The 23,216-nt window shown below is 41.6% G+C and overlaps 1 protein-coding gene across 2 annotated transcripts in view; it reads left to right on the forward strand.

Moving 5' to 3' along the window:
* The first annotated feature begins 15,671 nt into the window (after positions 1–15,671).
* QTGAL (queuosine-tRNA galactosyltransferase) overlaps positions 15,672–23,216 on the forward strand; it is a 125,913-nt gene continuing 118,368 nt past the window's right edge. The window contains exons 1-3 of one of the 2 annotated variants that reach the window (XM_074922187.1): positions 15,672–15,975; positions 20,156–20,272; positions 20,401–20,500. In XM_074922187.1, coding sequence (XP_074778288.1) covers positions 15,880–15,975; positions 20,156–20,272; positions 20,401–20,500 — 313 coding nt within the window. In that variant the 5' untranslated portion in view covers positions 15,672–15,879. Of the gene's footprint in view, positions 15,976–20,155; positions 20,273–20,400; positions 20,501–23,216 lie in introns of those variants that run through there. The other variant, XM_074922188.1, reaches the window with a different exon arrangement.

Here is a 23,216-nt window from a genome sequence, read left to right on the forward strand (position 1 = left end):
CGGCTCTGAAGTTTGCACCAGCTCGCTGCGGGATCCCAGCTGAGGGGCGGGGAGCGGCCCTGCCCCCCTGAGCCGCCCGCAAAGCGCCGGCTCCTCCTCCTCCTCCTCCTCCTCCTCCTCCTCCTCCCCCCCCCCCGGCGGGGCGGCACTTGCTGCCAGAGCAAAACGCGGCGCCGGATCGGGAACCGCCGCTGCCCCGCGGGTCCGGCCGCTGCGGGAGCCGCCGGTGCCTCGCAGGTGCCCTGGCCCGGGCCCTGAGCCCTCCTGCCGGGCCCGCCGGGGTGTGCGGGGAAGGGGCGATGCGCAGAGAGCCCGGGGGGAGCGGGGGGGTTCCTTTGCCCGGGACAGGCACCGGCCGCTCCCTCGGCGCTGGGGGAGGCCGCGGGTGCCGGCAGCGCCTGCTACCCGCTCCGCTGCGGGGTGCCCGGTGCCCGTGGCCGCGCCCGCAGCAGGACCCGCACCTGGGCGCGGCTGCGGGCCGGGCAGAGGCTGAGCGTTTTGCTGGAACCTCCCTGGGTCTCCACTCACAGGGACCACTCGGGACTTGATCTTCTTTGTAAAACTCTCCAGCACCTAATGACCACTAACTCCCTGTCTTGTTCGTTGTCCCTGTTTATCCCATAGTCGACATTGGATACTTAACCCTTGGTGGCAGAGACCCTTCTGCGAGAAACCAGAGGCAAAGAAATGCCTTCCAGGGTGTGAGGGAAGTAAACGGGGTGAATCAGCCCCAAACCCGGGCCAAGATAAACGGGGAAAAAAGCCTTTAGCTTGGGGGGGGGGGGGGGGGGATATTGAGCTGCTCACAGACTGCCTCTGATACGCCAGGCCACATATTTCTTTCAAAGAAGGAACAAGGGGGTCGAGAATGATACTGCACATCTGCAGATAGGAGAGGGGTTAAAATATTTCCAGATCACTGAGTTTCTCAGTCTCCTGTTGTTCTTTCAAGTGTCTGTCACGCAGCTTTGTTAAGGGCACTGCACAGATTTTTCTAGGTGAGAGTTCATGGATGAGTATTAAACATTTACACCCTGCTCACGGTTTGGTGTGTTTCCCTCCTTAGTGCCTTTTAAAACACCTTGCAGGTTCCCTGGGTGCTGTCTGGGAGGATCCGATGGCTAAACCAGGATATTCCAGCTCGGAGTGCTTCATGCCTGCTTCTGCACCCAGGATTAAATCCTTTGCAGTGTGGGTTTAGCTTTTCATGTCGTTTTTGTTTGGTAAATTACAGGTACTGTTCTGCTGATTATGAAGTATTAACATAATTACAGTAATTATGTCAAATGATGCAATGCATGTAAACATGTAATTAGCATGCAGGGACAACACTGAGCAAAGTGATGACAACATGCAATAATGCAAAATGCCTGATTCTCCTGGTCATGTGCAGTGACACGGGCTTTAGAGCTCAGTGCCTTGATTATTTCTTTAGAAGGAGGTTTTGTTAGAATGTTTTGCTTCCTTCCCTCATACTGGAAAGAAAATCATACAAACACCGTATTGCTTTATTTCTCAGCGTGTTTATATGTGCAACCCTCTGCATGCCCCCCAACTTACTGTATCTAATTTCCTTTGCAATTTTCTAACTCTCAGCATTTGATAAAACAAACAAGTGCCCAGGCAGCTGCTCACATTACACTTTGGAACTTTTGAAACTGCCTGAAAATGGAACTTTTAAGATACAGGATAGTGTGTGCTATTTTGCAGTGGCTACTACCTTTGGCTTTCATTCTCCCCCTTTTAACTCGGAAAAGGCAGTGGCATTTAGTTCTGGGGACCTAGAAAAGTAATGGCAACCCCGGGGCTTTGAAAGCCCCTCCTGCCCTCCATGCCTTCGTGATGCTGCTCCAGTTCTTCATCTGACCCAAGCTGATGAGCGTTACAAACCAGCAAAGCCCGGGGTTGCGGCTGCAGAGCCAGGCCCAGGTTAAGCCTCCCCGGTTCAGAAGTGAGGGGCAGAAGGAGATAGGGAACCTCTGCAGCGAAGGGGGCTGTTCGGTTCGCTCATTTGCATCTCAATCCCCACAATGCTCTTCCGGCTACTCACAGCTATTCCATAGTAGTGCTCTTGGCTGAGATCTGGGAACACGCTCAAAGGGTGAGGCAGCTTTTGGATGCACTGAGCTGTTTTCTGTTTGAGCTGTGAAAAGCAAACATCTTTTCAAGAGAGAACATTCTGAACAGTAATTTTTTTGCATTTACAATTCAGAAAGAGCAGAACTTCACTGAAATCTGGGAGGGAAATATTGTATAATGTTGAAAGGCAACATAAATCCTCTGCAGCGAAGGCTTCACGCTACTCCAAAAACAGAAGTCACAAAGTTACTACACTGGCCTAATGTGGCAGGACTGTAGATGCTGGTTCTGGAAACAGCTTCATACACTCAAACACTTGAACCCCAGTAAAGCTCCATTGCCTTCCTCAAGGAGCAACTCAAAGATGAGAGGTCACTTCAGACACAGTCACTTCAGCCACTTGCTTCTAAATTCACTTGAAATATTTGCTTGTCAGGGCTACAAACCCAGGCACAAACAGCGGTGATTTTAAAAGATTCGGGGAACAGGCGGCTGCAGGAAGAGAACCTGTTGAAGGAGAGGTGACTAACTTACTTCAGTACTCAAGTGTGCAGATTTGGAGAGAACAAAATCAAGTGGTGATTAGAGATGGGCTCAAACTCAGGTCTGGATTTACATTTTCTTCAAAGCATGGCTGCGTTTAGATCCGAGGTATTAGGGACAAAACTCTCCTGCCAAGCTGGGACCCAGCCGGAAGGCAGAGTAAGGGCACTTCCAGGTGCAGGATTTTGGGTTAAGCACATCTCAGCTGAACATGCAAAGCTGGTTTAAACAGTGTGGCAGAGCTAATCTGTTGAAAGGTCTCACTCAGCGTTGCTGTCCCAAAGGGAATATATACAGGAGAACTGCAAACTCCTTGAGAGCCTTGCTGGTCATTACCCGGCCCGTGTGTTGGTTTCGCCATGTCTCCCCATGTTTTGCAGCTCCCAACCAGCTCCCTCTCAGCTGATTTATTTTCATGCTACTCAGCTTGCAGGAGGTGAATCAGGTCCTGTGGTTACAGAGCAGACCCAACGGCTAGTGCATGGTGTGCAGCCCCTCTCTGCCTGCCAGGAAGGGAAATCTGAAACTTTAAAGGAGGAGGGGGAAGGAGGAGAAGGAGGGTATTTTCTGGAAAGGCAAAGCCATAGCTAAACAGCATGCATGGCAAAGCAGGAGGGGGAAGAGAGCGGTCTAAGAATTCAAACAAGCCACAAAGAGAACAATAGAAATTAATACAGTAGAAATATGAAATAAAGTGTAAGGTAAATCCAGTGGACAGACAGGAGTAAGCAGAATAACAAAACAGGGAAAGGTTCAGTGGCTGAAGGGACAGTGGGAAATCTTTGTGTGTGGTGAGGGGGAACCGTGTTACTTGCTCTCATGAAATTACAATTAGTAATGAAAATATACTCATCCATAATTGCACCCTTCTGCTTATTCATGCTTACTTCTGTTAGCACTAATATCTGAGCATAGTTCCTATTACTCCTAAATCACTTTATTTTCTAGTTTTAAATGGAAAAGTTTTGGCCTTTGGAATGTAACAGAAAATTACACACATTTAAAGAAAAATAAGCAAATCTCTCCTAGAAGAAGCTAGTGGTAACTGCATGCCTGAAATCAAGTCGTAGGACAACAGGATTTCTGATGGAACAGTGTCAATTTAGAGATTGCGTTTTAAAGAGTGAGGGAGCATTACAGAAGTGTTGAAAGAGGGGGCGGGGGAGCGCTGGGAGCAAAGCTGCCCCTCTCCCCTCGGACACACAGGCAGCTCTCGCAAACAAACAGCTCCCCACTGAACTGGCAGCGCCCGCTGCAAGCACAATCCAGCTTCCGCCGCTGGATGTTTGCACTGGGATCCCAAGCAGCTCCCACCCAAATCAATGGAGTTCGCTGTAGGCACGAAAGTGAGACTTAGGTGTTTTCAGTCTTGTCCGATAAACAGAAAAACTTGGGGGGGGGGAAATTAAAAAAAAAAAAAAAAAAAAAAAAGAGTTGTTACGTGGACAAGTTAATTACAAGACATAACACGAAAATAAATAAATAAATAAGTGGAGATGCCCAGACTTGTGATGTGGCCAAACCAGTAGCTGTACCTAAATTTACACCTATTGGCGCTCGCTGCAGGAGGGAATGTGAAAACAGGGATGTTACCTCTGCAGCAGTGAAATTAATTTACCATTAATACTTAGACATTTAAGGCAAATCAGTAGTTTGGCCAATGTGTGTATTTTATTTTCAAAACTCTCTACACTTAGTGTTGCTGGCAAATAAACATCCCTTTCTCCTCATGGTCTTTATTTCCATCTCACAGATACGGAGCAGGGTAAGACGCAGGACTAACACCGGCCTTTAAGGGGGAAGTCAGGCATGCTCTCCTCCCCATGTCCCCCAGAGGCAACGGGGAGCAAAGCCCCTCTGCAAGACCCGGTAACAGCCCAGGTGAGAGCTGAATCACCTTCTGCAAAGTGCCTGCCTCTCATGCTGACTGCAGAGGGAGAATACACTCCTGGCCACGCTACTCTTAAACACCTCAGCTAGCTAGAATACATGCAGATCAGGGAGGCTGAGTGAGGTGTAATCTTGGCCAAGGAGTCTAAAGCGGAGTAAGGATTAAACCTGTGCTCTGTGGTAGTGCTTTAGGAAACCAAGGACCATTTTCCCAAATCACACGGTTTGGTTTTCATCAAGCCAAGGGCCACAGCATCACGGTAGCAATGGTTCTGGTGCTTTTCTCTCACTATTTCCCCCCCTCCAAACACCTTAAACTGTTAAGCAACCCAGCCCATGCAGACAGGAATTTGCGTTTTACTCTTTGCACACCAAACTAAAAGCAATGAAGGGAATGATGTCTGGACCCCAGCAGCCTATTGAGAGGATCAAAAGGTAACACAAAGCACAAAAGATGGCTAAGAAACACAGATCATTTGCCATCCCACACAGCAACACTGTCTCAGGACCTGGGGACCCAGGCAGAGGATTTAGTGCCTAAGCCTAGAGACTCCTCTGGGTTGCAGGCATTAACTCATGCTTGCATGCCTGAGACCGGATAAAGCTGAAGTCAGAAACAAAAACCTCTAAAGAGGCCTCAGCATATTGTTGTTTTGGGGATAGTCCTGTGCATTTCATCCACAAGAATTAGTGTTTTCTTTTCATTTCACAATAACATAGGTATTTAAAATGTCTGCCAAAAAGTGCTCAGAAACTCAGTATTTAATCTGAGGATTTTTCAAGAGGACCAGTTGTTTATTTCTACCATCTAATGAACATTAATTTCCTGTTTTAGAGAACGTAATTTATGCCACTGGTGAAACTGATATTTATCTTGATGCATATCCTCTTGGCCGGCTTAGTTTTTCATTTTCTCCAGTTTCTCCAGCCTGCGTACATTCTGCAACCTGCAGACTCAGCCTGTGCAATCAGTAGTTCTTCAAACGAGTTCAGAAGTTTCAGGTACATGGTGGGAGAATCTGATAGCAGAGGACAGGTCTGAATCCATTAGTAGTCTCTTCTCATAACAAAAACAAAGCTAAAGATAATATTTGTAACACTGCTCTGAAAACAAGAATATATTTTCCTTTCTGCTTCAGAACTTAGACAAAACTAATGCAAGTTACACTAAACAAATCTAGCCCTTGCCAGGATAAACAAACATTTGCAGTGTTGTTCCCTACATGCCTGTCATGAAATGAAGACACTGACATGCATTTTAATGCAACTCTCCTACAAATTGTGAAAAAATAATTGTGCACTGTGTATTCGTTGCTAGGTTACTAGAAGGGAAGAGAATATTTTTGCAGACATGATGAACTAACAAGGTAAATAATTCAACTTAATCATTTTCAAATTTCACACTTAATTTTCAACAGCAGGTCTTTTCAGAGCCCAGATCAACCTCAGATCTGATGACAATGATTTTTTTAGAGCAAGGCTGACAAGCTCCTGTGAGCCAGATTTGGCCCACGGGATAGTTTTTATATGACAAACCTCCCCCCATGAATACAACAGCAGTTTTACTAGAAAAAGGGCAGCAAGGTTTGCCCAGTTATTATTAACAGCACATGAGTTTTCATTTCTTCTTAAACTCAATCACTCACTGACTGAGTGATGTCTTACCAAATATTGCAGCATTAACAGAAAAAACTAAAAGAGCTCTCTGTACATACCCAATCTGTCTGCACAGTGCTTCTATCAGCAACATTCTGGGAGGAATAGCACTAATTCTGATTAAAGCAGATCAGGGATTGTCTAACTAATCCATAAATTCCGACATTATTACATATTTGCTTAAGGAAAAACAGTGGATCAGATCATGAAATCAGATCTGTGCTGCTCCACAAAGCAGAGTCCTTTGTGCTGCTTTGTGGCAGTATTTGCAGGGCAGATGTATCTGAAGGAAGGGTAAAGGGCCCTGCACCCCCCTGTCCCTTTTAGCACCACCCAGCTTAGCAGCAAGAAAACTCCTCCAAAGAGACATGAAGCTCAGATGAGAATCTTTCTATTTTGCAGAGTTTTCAGATGACAAAAAATACATCTGCTGAACGAGATTCTGATTTAGTTTTTTTTCTTTTTCTTTGGTTCAAAGCATGTTTTGGCTATCATGGCTTCATTGGGTCAGATTACACTCTCAGTTAGGTGCCAATAAATCAGACCACAGAAATGCTCCACTGATTAAGTAGTGGACTGAGGAATACACAAGTTAGGTTTTCTGTCAAAGTCTCCACTCAGTGCCTTGCATGACCTTCTGAAAATCATTTCTCTATATTATGATGCTGAATTTAGTTGATCAGGAACACTGCAAATCAATTGACACAAATTCACCGTGCTCTGCTAATTTATTGTTATGAGAGCAGTGGCAAAGAAAAACAACAATAAAGCTTGAAGATGTGGTAACAGGCATTGTTGAGGCTAAAAGATCTTAATTTGAAATGTCCCAAGGACAGTGACTAGCCATGAAATCTAACAAAAACTGACAAGTAATGGGTAGCAAATCAGAAAGTATTTTTACTCGGAAATACCATGAAGCCAAAATAAATGTTTATGTTTTTTAGAAGATGTTGTGCTCGTTGAAACTCTCTTTCTTTTAATGCTTTTGGGAGAAGTCCTTGAAGCACTACATAAGTATCAAATCTGAATTGTGTTATCTTGGTAATATATATGTCTAAGTCTATATATGTCTATGTATATGTCTGTGTCTCCTTTCTCAGACAGGATTCTGTCTGAAAATCCAATCAAACCCACTCAAGGGTAAAAAGACTAGTGTAAGACTTTGAAGGAAAGGGAATCCTCCCTACTGTTGATTTCACTAGATACTTGTGCTTCCATAAAGAACTAGAGGAGGTCTCTTGTTATGTATCAAACTTTCCCATTCTTTTAGTCCTAAATCACATGCTGACAAGCCTGGGTTGGGCCTTATGTGGACCCAAATGCTTGAATGGACACAAAAATTTGACTGTCTGTACTTTTCCCCTAACAGTGACCTGTCTCATGCTACCTAACATGTCTTCCAAGCAGATTTCTGGAGATCTCATTCATCACTTAGATCAGATTCTGTTTTTAAATTATCCTTTATTTAAACTGAAATAATGAAATTACTTTCTTCCATACTGGAAGATTTATCTCTTACCAGTCTACGGTCATATTTTTTTTCTATTTTATCCAAAGACGATGGACCATTTAAAGAAAAAAAAAATCACAACAACAAACTAACCCAAGTGGTTGATTATCTTTGTATCTCTAGTTCTATTTCATTTCATGCTTCCCTCACTTCACAGCACTATAACCTTTTTGAATTGCCCTCTGTGATATCCACTCCTCCACTGTTGACCACTGCTCACTTATTCATTGCTTGTTGGATCAGCTGGGCACTTGCACAATCAAGTCTTTGTTATGCTTTCAGACAGGCTGCAAGTCACAATATTGAAGCAGCACAAGGACTGTTTCCTCTGCTGGTATTCTTCTTCCCTGGCATTTAGGAAGATGACATCCTAAACACATGAAAATGCATATAAAGTAATTAGGACAATAATTCATACAACAGTTCTCATTTAACTGGCTACACAATGTCTTTTCTCCTTTAATTGTCATTAGAGAGTGACATACCCAAAAGTCTGAAGAGTTTTTGCAAGTTGGTCAACGGAGAAACAAGAATTTGCTTCTTTTGAGTGCAGCAGAGCTCAGGTTTATTTATTGAATCAGTAGATGATGGCTGGTGATACACAGTTAGCAGGAATCCTAGAAGAGCTGCTCTCTCCAACCAGTTAATTGGCCCAGACAAAATGGAATGTAGTTTTCTAACTAATAAGCACTGACAATAATGAAGAGCAACTGCAGGGACGGTGGGAAGATAAAAGAATGCACATACCAAGGTTCTGCAACAGTATGAAATGTCAAAGTTCAAGTTTACATGCATAATAAGCACGACTGGCACATGGGTGGTTGGGTGCATAATAACAATCTGAGAACCCAAGATGAGAGCACTAACAAATACACTGGAAGTTTTAAAACAAAATTAAACTTCTCATATGCATATACAGATACCCCAGTGTTGAACTACCTGCAGGATCTGCTTCCAGGCCAGTGCTAACAATGGAGTTGGGCACCTATATATCCTGGAACTCTGTCTCAATAGGCAGTGTTGGGCATAGTACAAGAAGCAATGTTAGCAAAATGCTATTTTTAGGTAATTTCACTTGAAGTCAGAATGAGGATCTTGGCTTCCCAGATGGTGAAATTAAAGCTATCTCTTGCAGTAGAAAAAAAGAAGTACCTTATTTGGAAGGGAAAGTTTAGATAGAAGTTAAGTAGCTGCGTTGATTATGGAAAAAATAAGAGTATTCAGCAGAGTAGACAAGTAAGGGTTTTGTCACAGGGAGGGAGAAGCAGAGTCTTTTGTGTATGGTGGTTTATTGCAGGCTATAATGACATCAGGATGATGTTACCAGGGAGCCTCTACACAATGAAATGTTACTGTCATCTCTTATGTCCTGCTAGCACAAGAATGTAGTCTCCATAGACCTACTCCTAAAACAGTTTTGATAGCCAAATTCTATATGTAATGTCACAGATGTCATAACCTTACCTAAAAAAAATACTTGACACAATTGTCAGTTTATTCACACAAAATTATTGTGAATTGATAATGTCCTTTGAAAGGATTATTATCCAGACAGATTTGCTGAGGTCTAAAGGGCTCCAGACCTTCCTTTCCCTCTCACATGCCACATTGCTGGCAGCCCCCCCAGTCCCCAGTGCTGCCTGGGGCTGCAGCTTCTTCTCAGGAACCCTGAAGCCAGAGAAAAGCAGCAGTGCTGTGCAGTCCCAGTGCCTGGGGGTGTCATCACCTCCTGCTCCCCACAGCAGCCCACACCTCCTCCAGTTGGGCTCAGTGGCCCAACACAAGGATGTTCCAGTCATGAGTCTTGACTTGACAGATGATCTCAGGCTGTGCTGTGCCTCTATCCCTCCCACAGCCCAGGAGCCACATGCACTACTGGATGAGAGAGCAACAAGCCTTCAGAGATACCATTTGCACAGCTTGTTGGCTTGTTTCCTCCTAGAGCTGGAGGTCCCCAGGTTAGCAGCATGTTTGTCAGGCTGTTTAAAGGCCTTCCTGGCCTTGAGAAGAGTTACATTCAGAAAAGAAAGTACTTAAAAACGGAGTAACAGCTTTTCATTGAAGGAGAACAGTTTCCTGTCTCTGTTCTGCTCACATCTGGTCAATTTTCTGACAAGGATTACATCTTTACTACTCTTTTACAACACACAGCCAATACAGCTGTAAGGGAGTAAGCTACTCAACTATACTAGCCTTTGTATTACCAGCAGTATTACTAACTTTAATGAAGCTGTAAAATCTGGTTTACTGAAGATGCATGAACCTGAAAAAACTTTGAATTTAGTAACCCAGGGTGAGTCTGAAGAATTGGCATTTACAGGAAAATGGAAGAACAGTCTTCGCTTGAAAATTAAAACTGAAATGGAATTAGTCACAATAAACTGTACTTTAAGACCTGCTTTTCAGAGTAGATTAATATTTTAAGAATGATATTAAAAGATATAATAAGATATGACATAATAAGATGTATTTTATAGGGTAACATAAAGATTTAAAGAACCCGTTGAATTCTATTTTCAATGAAGATGTATCGAGTAAATGTTGCTACATTCTCTAGAGCCATACAATTCTTGTAATCTTTTCTTCAGAGGCCTTTGGCTAATTCATAATTCAAAATATTACTCATTTCCCTTCCTGTCTGTATGTCATATAATGATGTGCATCCAATACATTGTCTTGTGGATCTCTGGGTATTATACACATCCCAGTTCCTGTTATGTATACATTCCTTTGTAGGGATATGATTTATTTCTTTAAGCACTTTCCCATCTTAAAATGTCAGATGCTTCCTGTACTTATATACAAAGAATTTTAAGCTCCTAAAGGTACTGAAGTTCAACAAAGTTCTGATTGTGGACAGTATGAATTTAGCAGTGAATCTTTGGGAAACAGACAATTCTACCTCCTTTCCTCAGCTCTCTAGTATCACTTTATTTTGTAAGTGTTTAACACTTCAGTCATCAAGAAGATCAAACAGGGGTCTGGTTTTGAAAATCAAAGAACATAAACTGAACTTTCTAAAGGTTTGTTCTTCAAGTAGAAGCTTTGATTCTCAAGGGTTATCACTTGTGGCACACAGGAACTTGTCAAGATTAGGAAAATGGGATTTCAAGGCTAATTTTTATCTGTTTCCATTATCTGAATCTTGCTATCTTTTGTAAATAAGATTTTTTTTTTTCCTCCAAATAACTTACTTACAAAGCTTTTTGGGTAAGTAAGGAAAATACCATTATTACTTTAATGGGTGTCAGATGAGTTACTTAATAACAAACCCAAACTGTATTAACCAAGGTAGTTAGACTGTAATCAGTTGCCTATCACTAGATACTACAGCAGATTTCACCAGTTAGAAAGTAAAGATGTTTCTTTTATTGTATTTTAAAAACACAGCATTATATAGAAACATTCCTTTAAGAAAAGACTGTAAAATACAAGTCTAACTTTGCATAAGATTGCTCAATTATTGAAGCCCTAGCCAAAGAAAAACCTCCACTGATCTTGTTCAAGTCTGTGGAAGAACTGTGCCTCTCCCTTGCTACCACCTTAGCTCCTGCAGTCTAAATGCCAGAAAAGCACATCAAACATAAAGGTGTACTCAACAGCTGAACTACAGCAGCTAAGAGAACGGCTCAGTCAGAACAGAGAACCTTCACAAAATTGCAAGGTGGTCCAGCAGATTGATGAGAGGGCATGAAAGTGCACAGGGAGTGGGATGACTGGTGGCGGTCAAGAAGAGTGTATGTTTGGAGGTGTGGACTGGTACTGAAATCAACAGGATCTTTCTAGTTCACCCAAAAATGTACCTAAGTCCATTACTCCTGTTAACAGAATATTTGTGACATTTGCCAACTCATAAAAACAACCACAGGCTTCTTCAGATTGACTCATTTTAAAAAAAGAAACAAGCAGCAGCAACATCCTTTATAACGACAGCTAATATTTCAAAGAGAGAAATGTTTCACACAACAGTTCTCTAAAGAGCAACAGCATTTTTCAAGGAGGTTATTCAAACTCAATATGTCTAAATTATAAGAGGTTTTCTTCAGAGCAATTAGCCCTGCAATTTCAACCGAGCATTTGAAGTCTTGAGTACACAGGGAAATTGGCCCAAATAACTCTTAGGTACTAGTCCCCACTAGTAATAAAGGCTCTGAAGGCCAAAGGAAGGCATTAGCAACACTTGTGGGACTCCCTTAACAGGGTGTACACATGTAACTAATTGGAAACCAGTAAACAATCCTGGTATTGAAGCACAAAGCAGATAATCTCACTCACACTACTTCAGTCATTTTCTTCTCATGTGGCTGACTGGAATAGAACTGCTAAAATACTGTTTCCCTCATGCAGAAAAAGATCTAGGGGATATAATAGATCACAAGCTGATTAGAAGTCAACAGTGTCAAGCCATTGTGAAAAAGGCAAACACTGCACTAAGCTGTGCAAACAGGAGTATGGCTTGCAAGACATGGGAAGTAATCCTGCTCTGCCCAGCAGTGGTGCGGCCCCAGCGGGAACACTGGGTCTGGCGCTGGGTTTCATTCTCCAGCGGAGATGCAAAGCTGAGTCCAGAGAGAGTCCAGGAGAGAGCAATGAGAATAAACAGAGGGCTAAAGCATCACCAGCAAGAAAGGACTGAATGAATCAGATGTGCATAACCTAAACAAGAGAGTGGGACGGGAGGGAAGCGTAACAACAATTTGCAAATACATAAATTGTGTCTGTGGAGAGGAAGGGAATGACTTGTTTTCTGTGTACGGGGTGGATAAGGAATAACAGGTTTGGGATGGAGTTTGCAAGCCCTGTCAGGCGAAGAAAGGGTTAACATGGGCATTAGCAAGAAAGCAGCTGAGAAGGCACACAGCTGCAGGGGATAAAAACACTCGGGAGAGGGCTATCAGGGGACCCCTTAAGGAGGGGGCTGAGGGAGCCTCTCAGGGCAGAGATACAGGCTTAAGGGATGTTGGGCTGTGTCCTTTATAAGAGAGTCTAGTTTTATCTTTGGCAGGTTACTGGCCTATGCATTGTATAAGCTCTTGTGTTTGACTATGAAATGGGGTTGGTTTGTTTTTTTTTTTTTAAAGCCTGCAAAAAGGCAGGATAGGGTGCTAAAGTTTTTTTCTTAACAGAACAGCAAAACTTTTCACATCTGGCCTAAAACGCAGTCGAAGTGCTGAATCAACCAAGGTAGGAGGAAAGGGTGATAACTTTTATTTTAATGGAAAATATTTAAGCTCCTGTTACTAACAGAGGACTCAAACTGAAGAACGGTATCTTGGGAGCTGAGGACTTTAGTCTGTGGAGGGAGAGAGACAGCAAGAAGTTTTTATATAAAAAGGAAAAGTTATGCAATAGGTTTGGGCTCAACAGCTCTAAAACTGGGGTGATGATAGGTGTCTGGGTCTGTTTGCTGGGGGAGAAGATTTAGCCTGCCAAATCTGAGTAGGCTTGGAAATCACAGCAAGATCTATGTTAGTTATTAAGAAACTTTTTCTGAGGTTAAAGATAGCGAGGACTGAAGCCTCCATTGTTGGAGGAAGGCCTTTGAGGCCAGTCTAGTAGGTATTTGTCAGGAATGACAAAGCTGTCTCAAGGTGGTAGGACTACTAGATGAGCTTCTGAAGTCCCATTCTGCCCCATAGTACTATAATGAGAAATATTACTTTTTTTTTTTTTTGCCACTCAACTGTGATGTTTTATGAAAGTAACAGAGCGTTTTTGGGAGCTCAAAGCATTCTTTGAATAAAAGTGGTTTCAAAACTAGCTCTAAGCTGAATAGTTTACCTACTCTGTTGAATGATCCTTTCAACATGGCGTGTTCTGGAAAATACTTCAGTACTGAAGCTTGTGAATTTAGTGACAGAGGTGTTAGAAGAAAACTCCATACTCACTCGTTCTGTCTTTCCAATGAAGATAAAACTAAATTAAGTTGTCCATGTGCTCCAGAACACCAAAGATCAGATTTGTTTGTAAGGATATTCTCTTACCCCCTCAGTTACAATTTGACCTCTTCAGAAAGAAACTAAACCCAAGGCAACTTGGCCTAAATAACCCTAGCATACCTTACACAAGCAGTTCTTTTTTAATCTCTTTTCAAACTCCCAGTGAAATCAGTTGAGATCTGTCCTCAGAAGTCAATAGGTCTAAGTTGTCCACACTATAACTAGTCTGTGTCATTTTTGAAATGACAGTTAAATGCAAAGGAAGCAAAACAACTTTCTATATGCTATGTCTTTCCATCAAGATGAGGAAAGTTTCTGTTGATAGCTAAAGCCTCCAGAATTTGCAAGTTTTAGGTTAACAGTAATGATCCTCAAGAGATTGTTTTATCAGAAATAAAAACTGAAAACTGGTATGATGAGAAATGTCTTTGATTCTCTAATGCTTTTAGCTGTAAGAACTGCTTTGTGTGCTGTTCCCCACCACGCTGAGAATCTTTAAAGTAGAGCAATTGGAAATACAACTAGGACCAAACCGTTTTTGCTTGCTTCTAAATGAGTTTGGCATGACAGTGTTTCCATTCTGACCCACATGAAAGAGGAATAGGCACTGAAACAATGGACTACATTTTGAAAACTATTTAGTGGCCCAAGAACACAGAAATGCCTGCTAGATTTTCAAAAGCCAGTAGGTAAGGACTCTCACAATGGAAGTTAGATGCCTAGGTTGTGCTGAAAATCCCTCTGAATAGTTTTTGCATGCTTGTGGGCCTTTTAAAAGTGTATCCAAAATCCCCCCAAATGAAAATCACATTTTAAGTAGATGTTTGTATTTAATTACCCTCTGTGGTCAGCTACAGAATATAACTTAGAAAACATTTCTGGTGGGTTTGATCAGTTCTCTATTTTCCTCGGGGAAGGAAGCATGGGTTTTGCTCTGCATTTTGTAGTCTGCTTCGCATAATGAGGCACTGGTCCCTGACTAGGACTTTTGTTTGGTTCAGTGGGAGTAAGGCAATACTCTGCTACACTTTCTTAGATAAAGCAAGGCATGCAGGCAACATAAAAGTGCTAGCAGCCTTCGTCGCCAGAAAAAGAAATGATCATATTTAGCAGTGCTGTTCACAGAGAGATTAAACTCAAGCTAGATGGAGAGAAGCTGTGTAGATAATTTGAAATAGATTCCGAGGGTGAATTACTGCTTGGCTGTCTTCCTCACCTCCTCAGTTCTCAGATTTGTGTGCCAACAAACATTTTAAGATAACTCTGCTCTGTTTGCTCCTTGAATTGTCTAGCTGTTTAACAGGCTCTTCAGATAAACAAGGGATAATCTCAGGATTTTGCTCAACAAAGATTGCTTTGTGCAAAATTAAAAAATTCTTAATAGATTGTTGTATAGGGCCTGGTCTTGCAATCCCTTTTAGCTGTGAATACTTTCAAGGGAGTAAGTGGTTGCAGAATCGTATGTTTCAATAAGTAAATGATCAATAATGGTATTATTACCGCCCACAAGTATTTTTCCATTTTAAAAAGTTGTTAAAAATAAAAAAAAATGCACTGGTAGCACTGAACAGACCCGTCTTGACCCAGAAAAGTGCTGACTGGAGACAGACAAGTACAGAAATGTAAGTAGAAAACAGGTGGGGAAACTGCAGGCACCATTTATTTAGGAAGTTAGTGCCTCCGCAGACAGGACCTTCAGCTCTGCCGCGGCCTGACCCGCAGCCAGGCCGGGGGAGCGCCGGAGGCGACAGCGCACAGGCAGCGAGGAGCGACGTTTGAAAACTCTGAAAGGCCACGGAGCAGGCTCCGGCCGAGGCAGCCTTCCCGGGCGAGGGGCACGGCCCGCGGGTGCCCCGGGGCCCCTCCGGCCTGCCGGCAGCGCCGCCGCCCGCCCCGCGCCTCGCTGCCCGCCGCCGCCGGCCCAGACTGTCGCGCCGCGGCGGCGCTTCCGGCCTTTCCAGCCGCCTTCTCGCTCGTTGTTCCTCCCGCTGCGGGTGCCCGCGCGGGGGGGTTCGCCCCGGTGCCCGGGCGGCCGGGGGGGGGCGGCGGGAGCGGGCTGGGCTGGGCTGAGCGCCCGGCCCCGAGGAGGGGGCGCGGGGCCCTTCCTGAGGGAAAACCGGGCGGGGGGAGCGGCTGGCAGCACCCCGCGGCGGGACGCGTGAGGGAGCCGCCTGCCCCGCGGCCGGCAGCCGCGGCTCCTCCAGCGCCCTGCGGCCTGAGCGGGAACCCCCCACTCCTCCTCCCTGAGGGGCGGAGGCGGCCATGGCGGAGGCGGGGAGAGCCGGCGGGAGCCCCGCCGCGGCCCGCCGCCCTGTGCCCCCCCGGCCGCCGGCGGGGCCAGGCCGCGCCGTCCAGGTGGTACGTGTGGGGCGGGCTGAGGCGCCGCGCGGGGCCGGGGGGCGGCCGGGCGGCGAGCCGCGGGGCCGGGCCGGAGCCCTGAGGGGCTGCGGCAGGCGCCGCGCTCCCCGCCCGCCGTGCGCTTGCCCCGGAGGGTTTGTGGGTGCTGCGGCGGCTCGGCGGAGGGAAGCGGCGGGGCTTTCCTGGAGGGGCTTTTGGCCTCGGTTGTGTGCGGGCTGGCCCTGCAGACTGACAGGCCGGGCACGGTTGGTTACACGGTTGAAAAGGGAGTTTTAAAATTTTCTTGCAATAGTTCTTTCTTTTGCTGCTCCCCGTAACAATGTTCGGTATTGTTTAACTTAGTTTTTATTTTACAAATTCATACACGTACAACTTACGCGGTTTGGCAACAATTTGGATTTGGTGAGACAAACATCTGAAAAGCAAAAACCTACAGATCAATGGGCAAATAAAAATGATGAACAGCTTCACAGAGTTGTAGATCCTAAAGACTGTGGCCTGAAAATCTCTGGGTTTATTTAAAGTATCCCGTATCTGAGAATTGTCAAAACCAGTACGTTTCTGCTAATGGCCATGAGTTTCCAAATGTCTTGGAATAATGACTCATATGAAAACTTAATTTGAAAATAACAGTTTCTGACTTCTTTAAAATCTTCAGCAGTGTTAAAATGGTTTTTAAAATTGCACATTCAAATAGGGAAGCAGGTAGGAATCTACTTGAACTGAAATTTGCGGAAACTGAAAATAAGTTTCACTTTAGAGTTGTTTATAATATATATTCTTAGTAGAGAATGATGGTGATAATGGTAGACACCAGATAATTCTTGGATGCAAAACATTCAGTTGCACAGTTTCTGACACTTTTTTTTTTTTTTTTAAAATAAACCCTCACATTTCTCTACTTTTCAATCCTGTGATTGATGTATTGTTTTTCAGTGGACTAGCTGAGGGAGGAAGGGAGGTTTTTGGTTGAGTGATATATCTGTAGAAGAAAGGAGATTGAACCAAAAATGTTTAACCATTTTGCCTTCTGTCATTCTTGCCATACAGCAAAATGCATTTTGCAGTGAAGCAAAGAATCATTATCTTCAGCTTAGTGATGGCAAAACTACATTACTAAAAATACCTAAAATCACTTCAGGTCTTACTCTAGAAAGTGTGAAGTTCAGGATAAACCAGATAGTGTCACAATGCTCAAATCCAGATCTGATTCATGCTTCTGTATTTTAACTGTTGGCTCATAGGCCGTGTAAATGCCCCTCTGTTGGATTCTGCTATAGATCAGTCTTGGCTAATGAAATGAGAATTCTGACTCAGTTGTCACTCAGTTGATCTTGTAATGACAAAAATACATTAGTTGTTTGGAATTTATGTCCCTGTGTGGACTCAAAATTACTTTGAGAGATCTTTGTGCATATTTTTGAAGCTCACTATTATGGTAGCGGTCTTCAAATATATGAAAAGCTGCTGCAAAGAGAACTAAAATAATAATCCATGCTGGGTTTGGGAAGTAGTGGTTGGCATAAACTGCAGCAAAAGGACTTAAGACATTTGGAAAACTGTATTCAGGTCTCCGTTATGCCTGCTTTTGGAGATTGCCTTAGCAAGGTTGGTGTTTCTGTCCCTTGAGATGATGGTTTGTCAGCAGTGATATAGCTGATCTTGGTCTGGGACAGCAGAAACAGAGACAGCCTCTTGAGGTTACTACCAGCTGGGTTTTTTACTATGAATCTGTAAGTGAAATAGTGCCCCGGTTCATGTTCTTCCCTCTTTAAATGAACCAAGGAGATTGAAGTATTCTGATACAGTCACACGATGATGAAGGCCAATTGATGAATGCCTAGTTCAGGACGAGTACCAACTACAACTTTTAAGCCAGGCTACAAATGTAGAAATGAACTAGGGAGAAATGAAAGTTTAGCTCTGAGGTGGTTTTAGTTTATCTTTGGCTTTAAAAAAAATTAAACACAGAAAACTAGTAAACTGAGTAAGAATGGTAGGACCTAAGGAATCCTTAGTCTACAATGTTAGTAGTGCTCTTGTATTTTGATCATAATGCTATATACAGTTATATGTATGGATTTGTTAATTTTTCAGGTTTTTTTACACAGAAGTGTCATCAGCAATTCATCTCTGTACCGGATTTTGACAGGTGTCTAGCTCAACATTGTTGTGATAGTTCTGTGGAAGTAGAACTTGCTCACAGTAATGTGTTTAGGAGCATGCTAATATATTATGGGTTATTATGTTGAGTTCAAGAGTATCTTAGTGCCATCAGGTATTTAGAGATTGTTTTATATATGTGCTGCTGTTAAAGTACTGCTTTTTCTGTTTTCAGTTCAAACTAAACAGAGAGATCCAAACATAATCTGATATTATGCACTGCTGTTCTGGCTTAAAACAGGAGTTTATGAGGAAAAAAAATCAAAGAAGTTCCAGTTTTGCAGTTTTTAAGGCAACATCAGGCTAGTTTGTGATGGCATAGACAAATTTATACTGAGTTAATGGGAAAACAAATTGGAAAATCATTGATTTTTCTGGATGTGCAAAACTGTAGCTAGTTTATATTGTCATTGAAAGAACTGGAGAACTCCTTTCTGAATATGTTTGATTAGTATGAATCTATAGGGTCATATTTTGATTGCCATCTAGATAGACATAAAGGATATTAAATCCTGAGTAAATTGAATATATTGGCTTAGAATTTCAGATTTTTGCATATTTTTGTAGTCCCAAACTGAAACAGTTCTGAAATAATCTTTTTTGTATGTTGTAATTATTTGGTAATCAATTTCACATATTTATCTTTATATTTCTCTCATTTTACTTATTTATCTCTCCATAACAGAAGTCAAAGACCTGCTTTGCTTAAAATTTTAGGTAGCTTTCCTCCTACTTCTTTTAAATACCCCTTTCGCTTTACAGCATGCTGCCAAAAATCGGGATATTCGTTCTTTTTAGACAAATATAGGTTGGTTTTTTGTTTTTTTTTTCTATGAAATGTTAAGTTTCTTACTGTTGGACCATGCATCATAGTCTGTAATACCTGTGTGTACACATCATACTCTGTAAAGAAACCAAAAATACACTCCTCAGCGTCCACAAAATCTGCCTACTAATGTATGCTTTTGCATGTATTCGCATGTCACTACATCTTGAATAATTCAGTTACTTTTCCAGTATTTTGTTTCTAAAGATTCTCACATGCTCACAGTAGGACCTAATCCTCTATTTCTTCAAATTATGCATTTATGGTTACACTGCACGATAAGGAGTTCGAGTTCTGTTTCTAGGAACTTCTTTAAATGTCCCGTGAGACTTTTTACAAGTCACTTAGGCTCTTTGCCTTAAGTTCCCCATCTATAAGCTATGTTAACAGGTACAGGTTTGGACTCTCCCTTCAGAAGCATAGCCAGTGTATTACTGAGCTCATTTCTCAGGACTTTGCATTCTATGAATGGAATGTATTCTTTTTTGAGATACTGAAACAATTTGGGGGGAGTTGTTGGCTTTTTGGGGGTAATTAGAACATTGGTGAGTAACTGAACAGAAAGATCCCTCGTCTCTGGTTTCTAACAATTTTTAAATATTTCAGATGTTTTGTGTGTATGTGGCTAAACCTAAGAGAGGCTATAATAGGAAAGTCTGCAGCTGGAATGACTATGGAGCTATGTCATATGTCATCTTCTGATGTGCTTAACAGCGGTTTTAGATAGATAGAATAATTTTTAAAAACTTGACTAGAGCCCAGCAGTACAGGCTGCATATATAAGCATCTCCAATTAGGTAGTAAGCTTAAAGAAAAATTGATGAGTAAGATTAATGGCAGAAAGAGTATTGTAAGAAATGCAGCAATACTAGAAACAGGTTAGTGTGGTGTTCTAGGTGTTTTGGTAGCATTTTTGGTTCAGTAGTCTCCTGTTGCCTCAGAGACCTCCCAAAATCCATCCTGTAGAACTCAAAAAAATGAAAAAAAAAATAAAGTTTGATAGAGAAGAAAGTAAATTTTCTATTTGTAATTAAAATAACTTGGCCTACTTTTATATTTTTAAGATGCATTTTTTGCGAAAGTTTCGGAAGGATCTGGCACTTCCCCTTTTTAATGAATATTCTTATACTGTAAGTAAACAAAAATAGTACTTACTGACATACATTTGGATTTTTGTTTGTTTTTTTGTAGTCTGTCATTGTGCCTGTTCACAACAGTGAATCCTGGTTAGATGAATGCTTGAAGTCAGTTTGGGAACAAGATTTTAAAGAAACCATGGAGCTGTCAGTTTTTAATGATGCCAGTAAGGTATGTTTCCAGCCTTATTTAAAATACTATCCAAGCAAATACTGTGTCTGATAGGAATTTCTGGTTTTCACTGTGTTTGGTTCACCATACAAGTTAAAATAGCTGCGTCTATGTCATCATTTTTCTAGGATGGTTCAGCTGAAATAATTGAAAAATGGAAGACCAAGTTGGAAGGTGCTGGTGTTCCAGTAATCATTGGTAGTAATGAGTCATCTCAACCTCGAGGTGGTATGTAGCTTAATAATGATTTTTTGAGAGTTAGGTTGTTATTGGAGGCATCTTCTGATTTTTAATTTATAAAGTGTCTTTGTAGCCACTTGCAATGGAAAAAAGCCACATTGTCTTCCAGAGCTCTCCATTCAAAAACTCATTCCAGTTTAGAATTTGGCCCTATTGGTTCTGGCTCTGTAGAATTTGTTTATACATCCAGGAAAGAAGAACTTGGCTTAATACTTGTGCTCTACTCAGCAAAAGAATTTTGTTTAATTGTAATATACACAATGTTGTTAATGCTTACAATTTTACTGTGGCTTTCTGGTATCTGATTTATCTTTATGAGATGGATTTTAAGAAAAAAGAAATCCAGAATTTCTTATGTAATGATTTAAAAAGCAAATGCTTATCTTTCAGTCTTGTAGAATAGACCCTGAAACAGAACAAAATGCGTTTTTGATGTGCCTTTGATCAGATCATAACAGAGGTTTCAAAAAAGTTTTGGTGTGTGAGCTAAAAACTCTTACTAAACTCCTATTTACACAAGGGGCTAAACAATATCATGAGCTACCAGATAGGTGTGTGGTGCGATTCCTTATTGATTTACGTGCTAATATGAATTACATTTACCCACTGAAGGATATAAGAAACAAATCTCTCAGTTTTTCTTTTGCTGGTTTTGGTTGGTTTATGTTTAGGGTTTTATTTTTAGCAGACAACTTGCTAAAATGTAAAATAGAAATAAAACTCTGTTGCTCTTTGAAGAAGCTGGTGTTGAATGGCATTGAAGGTGGAAGATCATGTCAGTGTTCTGAGGGAGAACAACAGGACAAAGCAAGCAGAACGGTGTGCTCACTTTTGCATGGGACCTGTGTAACTAATGTTACTATCGTTCTGGATTTTGTGATAATGAGTAGACAGGTAGCAATTGATATCAGACTCCTTCCAAATCTGTGTCTTTCAAGTTATCTCCCTTAAAAGACACACTTCGGAAACCCTGTAACACAAAACCCAGTCGGTTTCTGTTTTTTAACAAAATATCCTGTTTGTAACTGGAAAGAAACCTAGGCCTATTACAGTCTCCTCAAAATGGTCTTACGAAAAGCCAGTTCTGTTTCAGAAAGCTTGATTTTCATCCCCTTATTGAAACATGCAAATAAATAGGAGTTTGTGCACTGAATTAATTTGCAACTTGGTATAGGCCCTGGCTTTATTTACAGTAAATTCTTTTGACTGTAGACTTCTTTAAAGCTGTTTTTTAAACAGTTGTCAGACCTAGCAATACTGAAGTAACACAGCATAACTGTTACTATAAATATTTTTAGTATCTTAATGTCTCTAGCATGAACTGGTGCTGTTTTGACAGTGCAACTTGTAATATTAGCATTATTGAGCTGGTAATGATAAAAGACAGAGAAGGTTTGTAGAGGGAATTTTTCTTTTTTGGGCAACTGATAAAGCTGGAGTTGAGCAATGTCAAGAATTGCTTGTATTCCTGGAAATTTATCTAGCTTCCTTTTTTCCCTCCTCAACTATTGGGTGATCAGTTGTCTTTAAAATCTTACTTCTCTTAGTAGCTGATGATCTAGAAGCTAAGTAGGTTGTGATTTCTCAGGAAAAAAGTTGAAGAAGAATACCAGAGGCTGTTAATTATGGTACCTAGGAAAGTTGTTTAGTAATGTTTTTGTTAATACCATCTTGTCATATAATGTATTTTCCATTTTTCTAAAACATTTTCTATGTATAAAGTCCTGTTCCTAATAGAGTGTTGTATTAATCAGGTGTGTAAACTAGTTTTTAGTTTGCAAGAACACACAGGTGCAATGTTTTGACAATAATTTACGTTAAAATTCTGAAGTCAGTTCACCAGTTTAGGAAACTGGAACTAAAACTAAGTTTGAGTTGTGAACTACAAAGAGTATTTTGTGCCATTAGAGATATATCAGATGAATTTTTGTTTTACCATGTGTTTGTCAGTGTTCAGATAGCTGAAACCTGAACAAATGTTTAATAAATTGGGGGTGGGGGATGCAGCTGTGAGCATTGTTTTAAATAATAGTATGAAATGCATAGTTCTTAAAAAAAAAAACACCAAACAACCAAGCTTATTCATGTGGAAGTCACTCTCAGGTCACCATTAAAAGGAGGACATCTTTTCTTCATGGTTGTTACATTTTAGGAGCAGGTTACTTGCAATCCATACTATTTGTTTGCTTTCAGTGATTTACTTTTATTACGTTAAGGACTAGTTACAACTGTAAGGAGTCTTTCCTTTAAAAGAAGATGCTTTAGTACAGAAACAATGTACTAGTCAGGCTTCACATCTTCAACTATTTACACAAGATTAGGATTTATTTCTGATTCTTTTCTAACATGTAAAAGAAAGGGGGGGACCTAGAAAAAAAGAAAGGGTCACTTGCCTAAAAAAAGGAAACCTTTTTCTTTCCAAGAGTGAGGAATGTTAATATCTCACTGAGGCTTAAGTTTTTACGGCTGTAACCATGGTAACAGGCTCTTTTCACCAAGTAAGCAGGCCTTACAAAACTCAGAGACCTGGCACAAACATTTGATTTTGTTCAGTAGAGTAATATTAAAGAAAATTTTTTATTCATGCCAAACATAGGTTTTGTTGTGGTGAAACTATTTTTAATATCTAGTTTCTTCTACAGGGAGCTATATCTCTCTTATTAATAATTTTTAAAATATGTGGATTTTCTTCTCTCCCCCCTGA

Source organism: Athene noctua, chromosome 18 (genome assembly GCF_965140245.1).
Source record: "Athene noctua chromosome 18, bAthNoc1.hap1.1, whole genome shotgun sequence".
Lineage (NCBI taxonomy): Eukaryota > Metazoa > Chordata > Aves > Strigiformes > Strigidae > Athene > Athene noctua.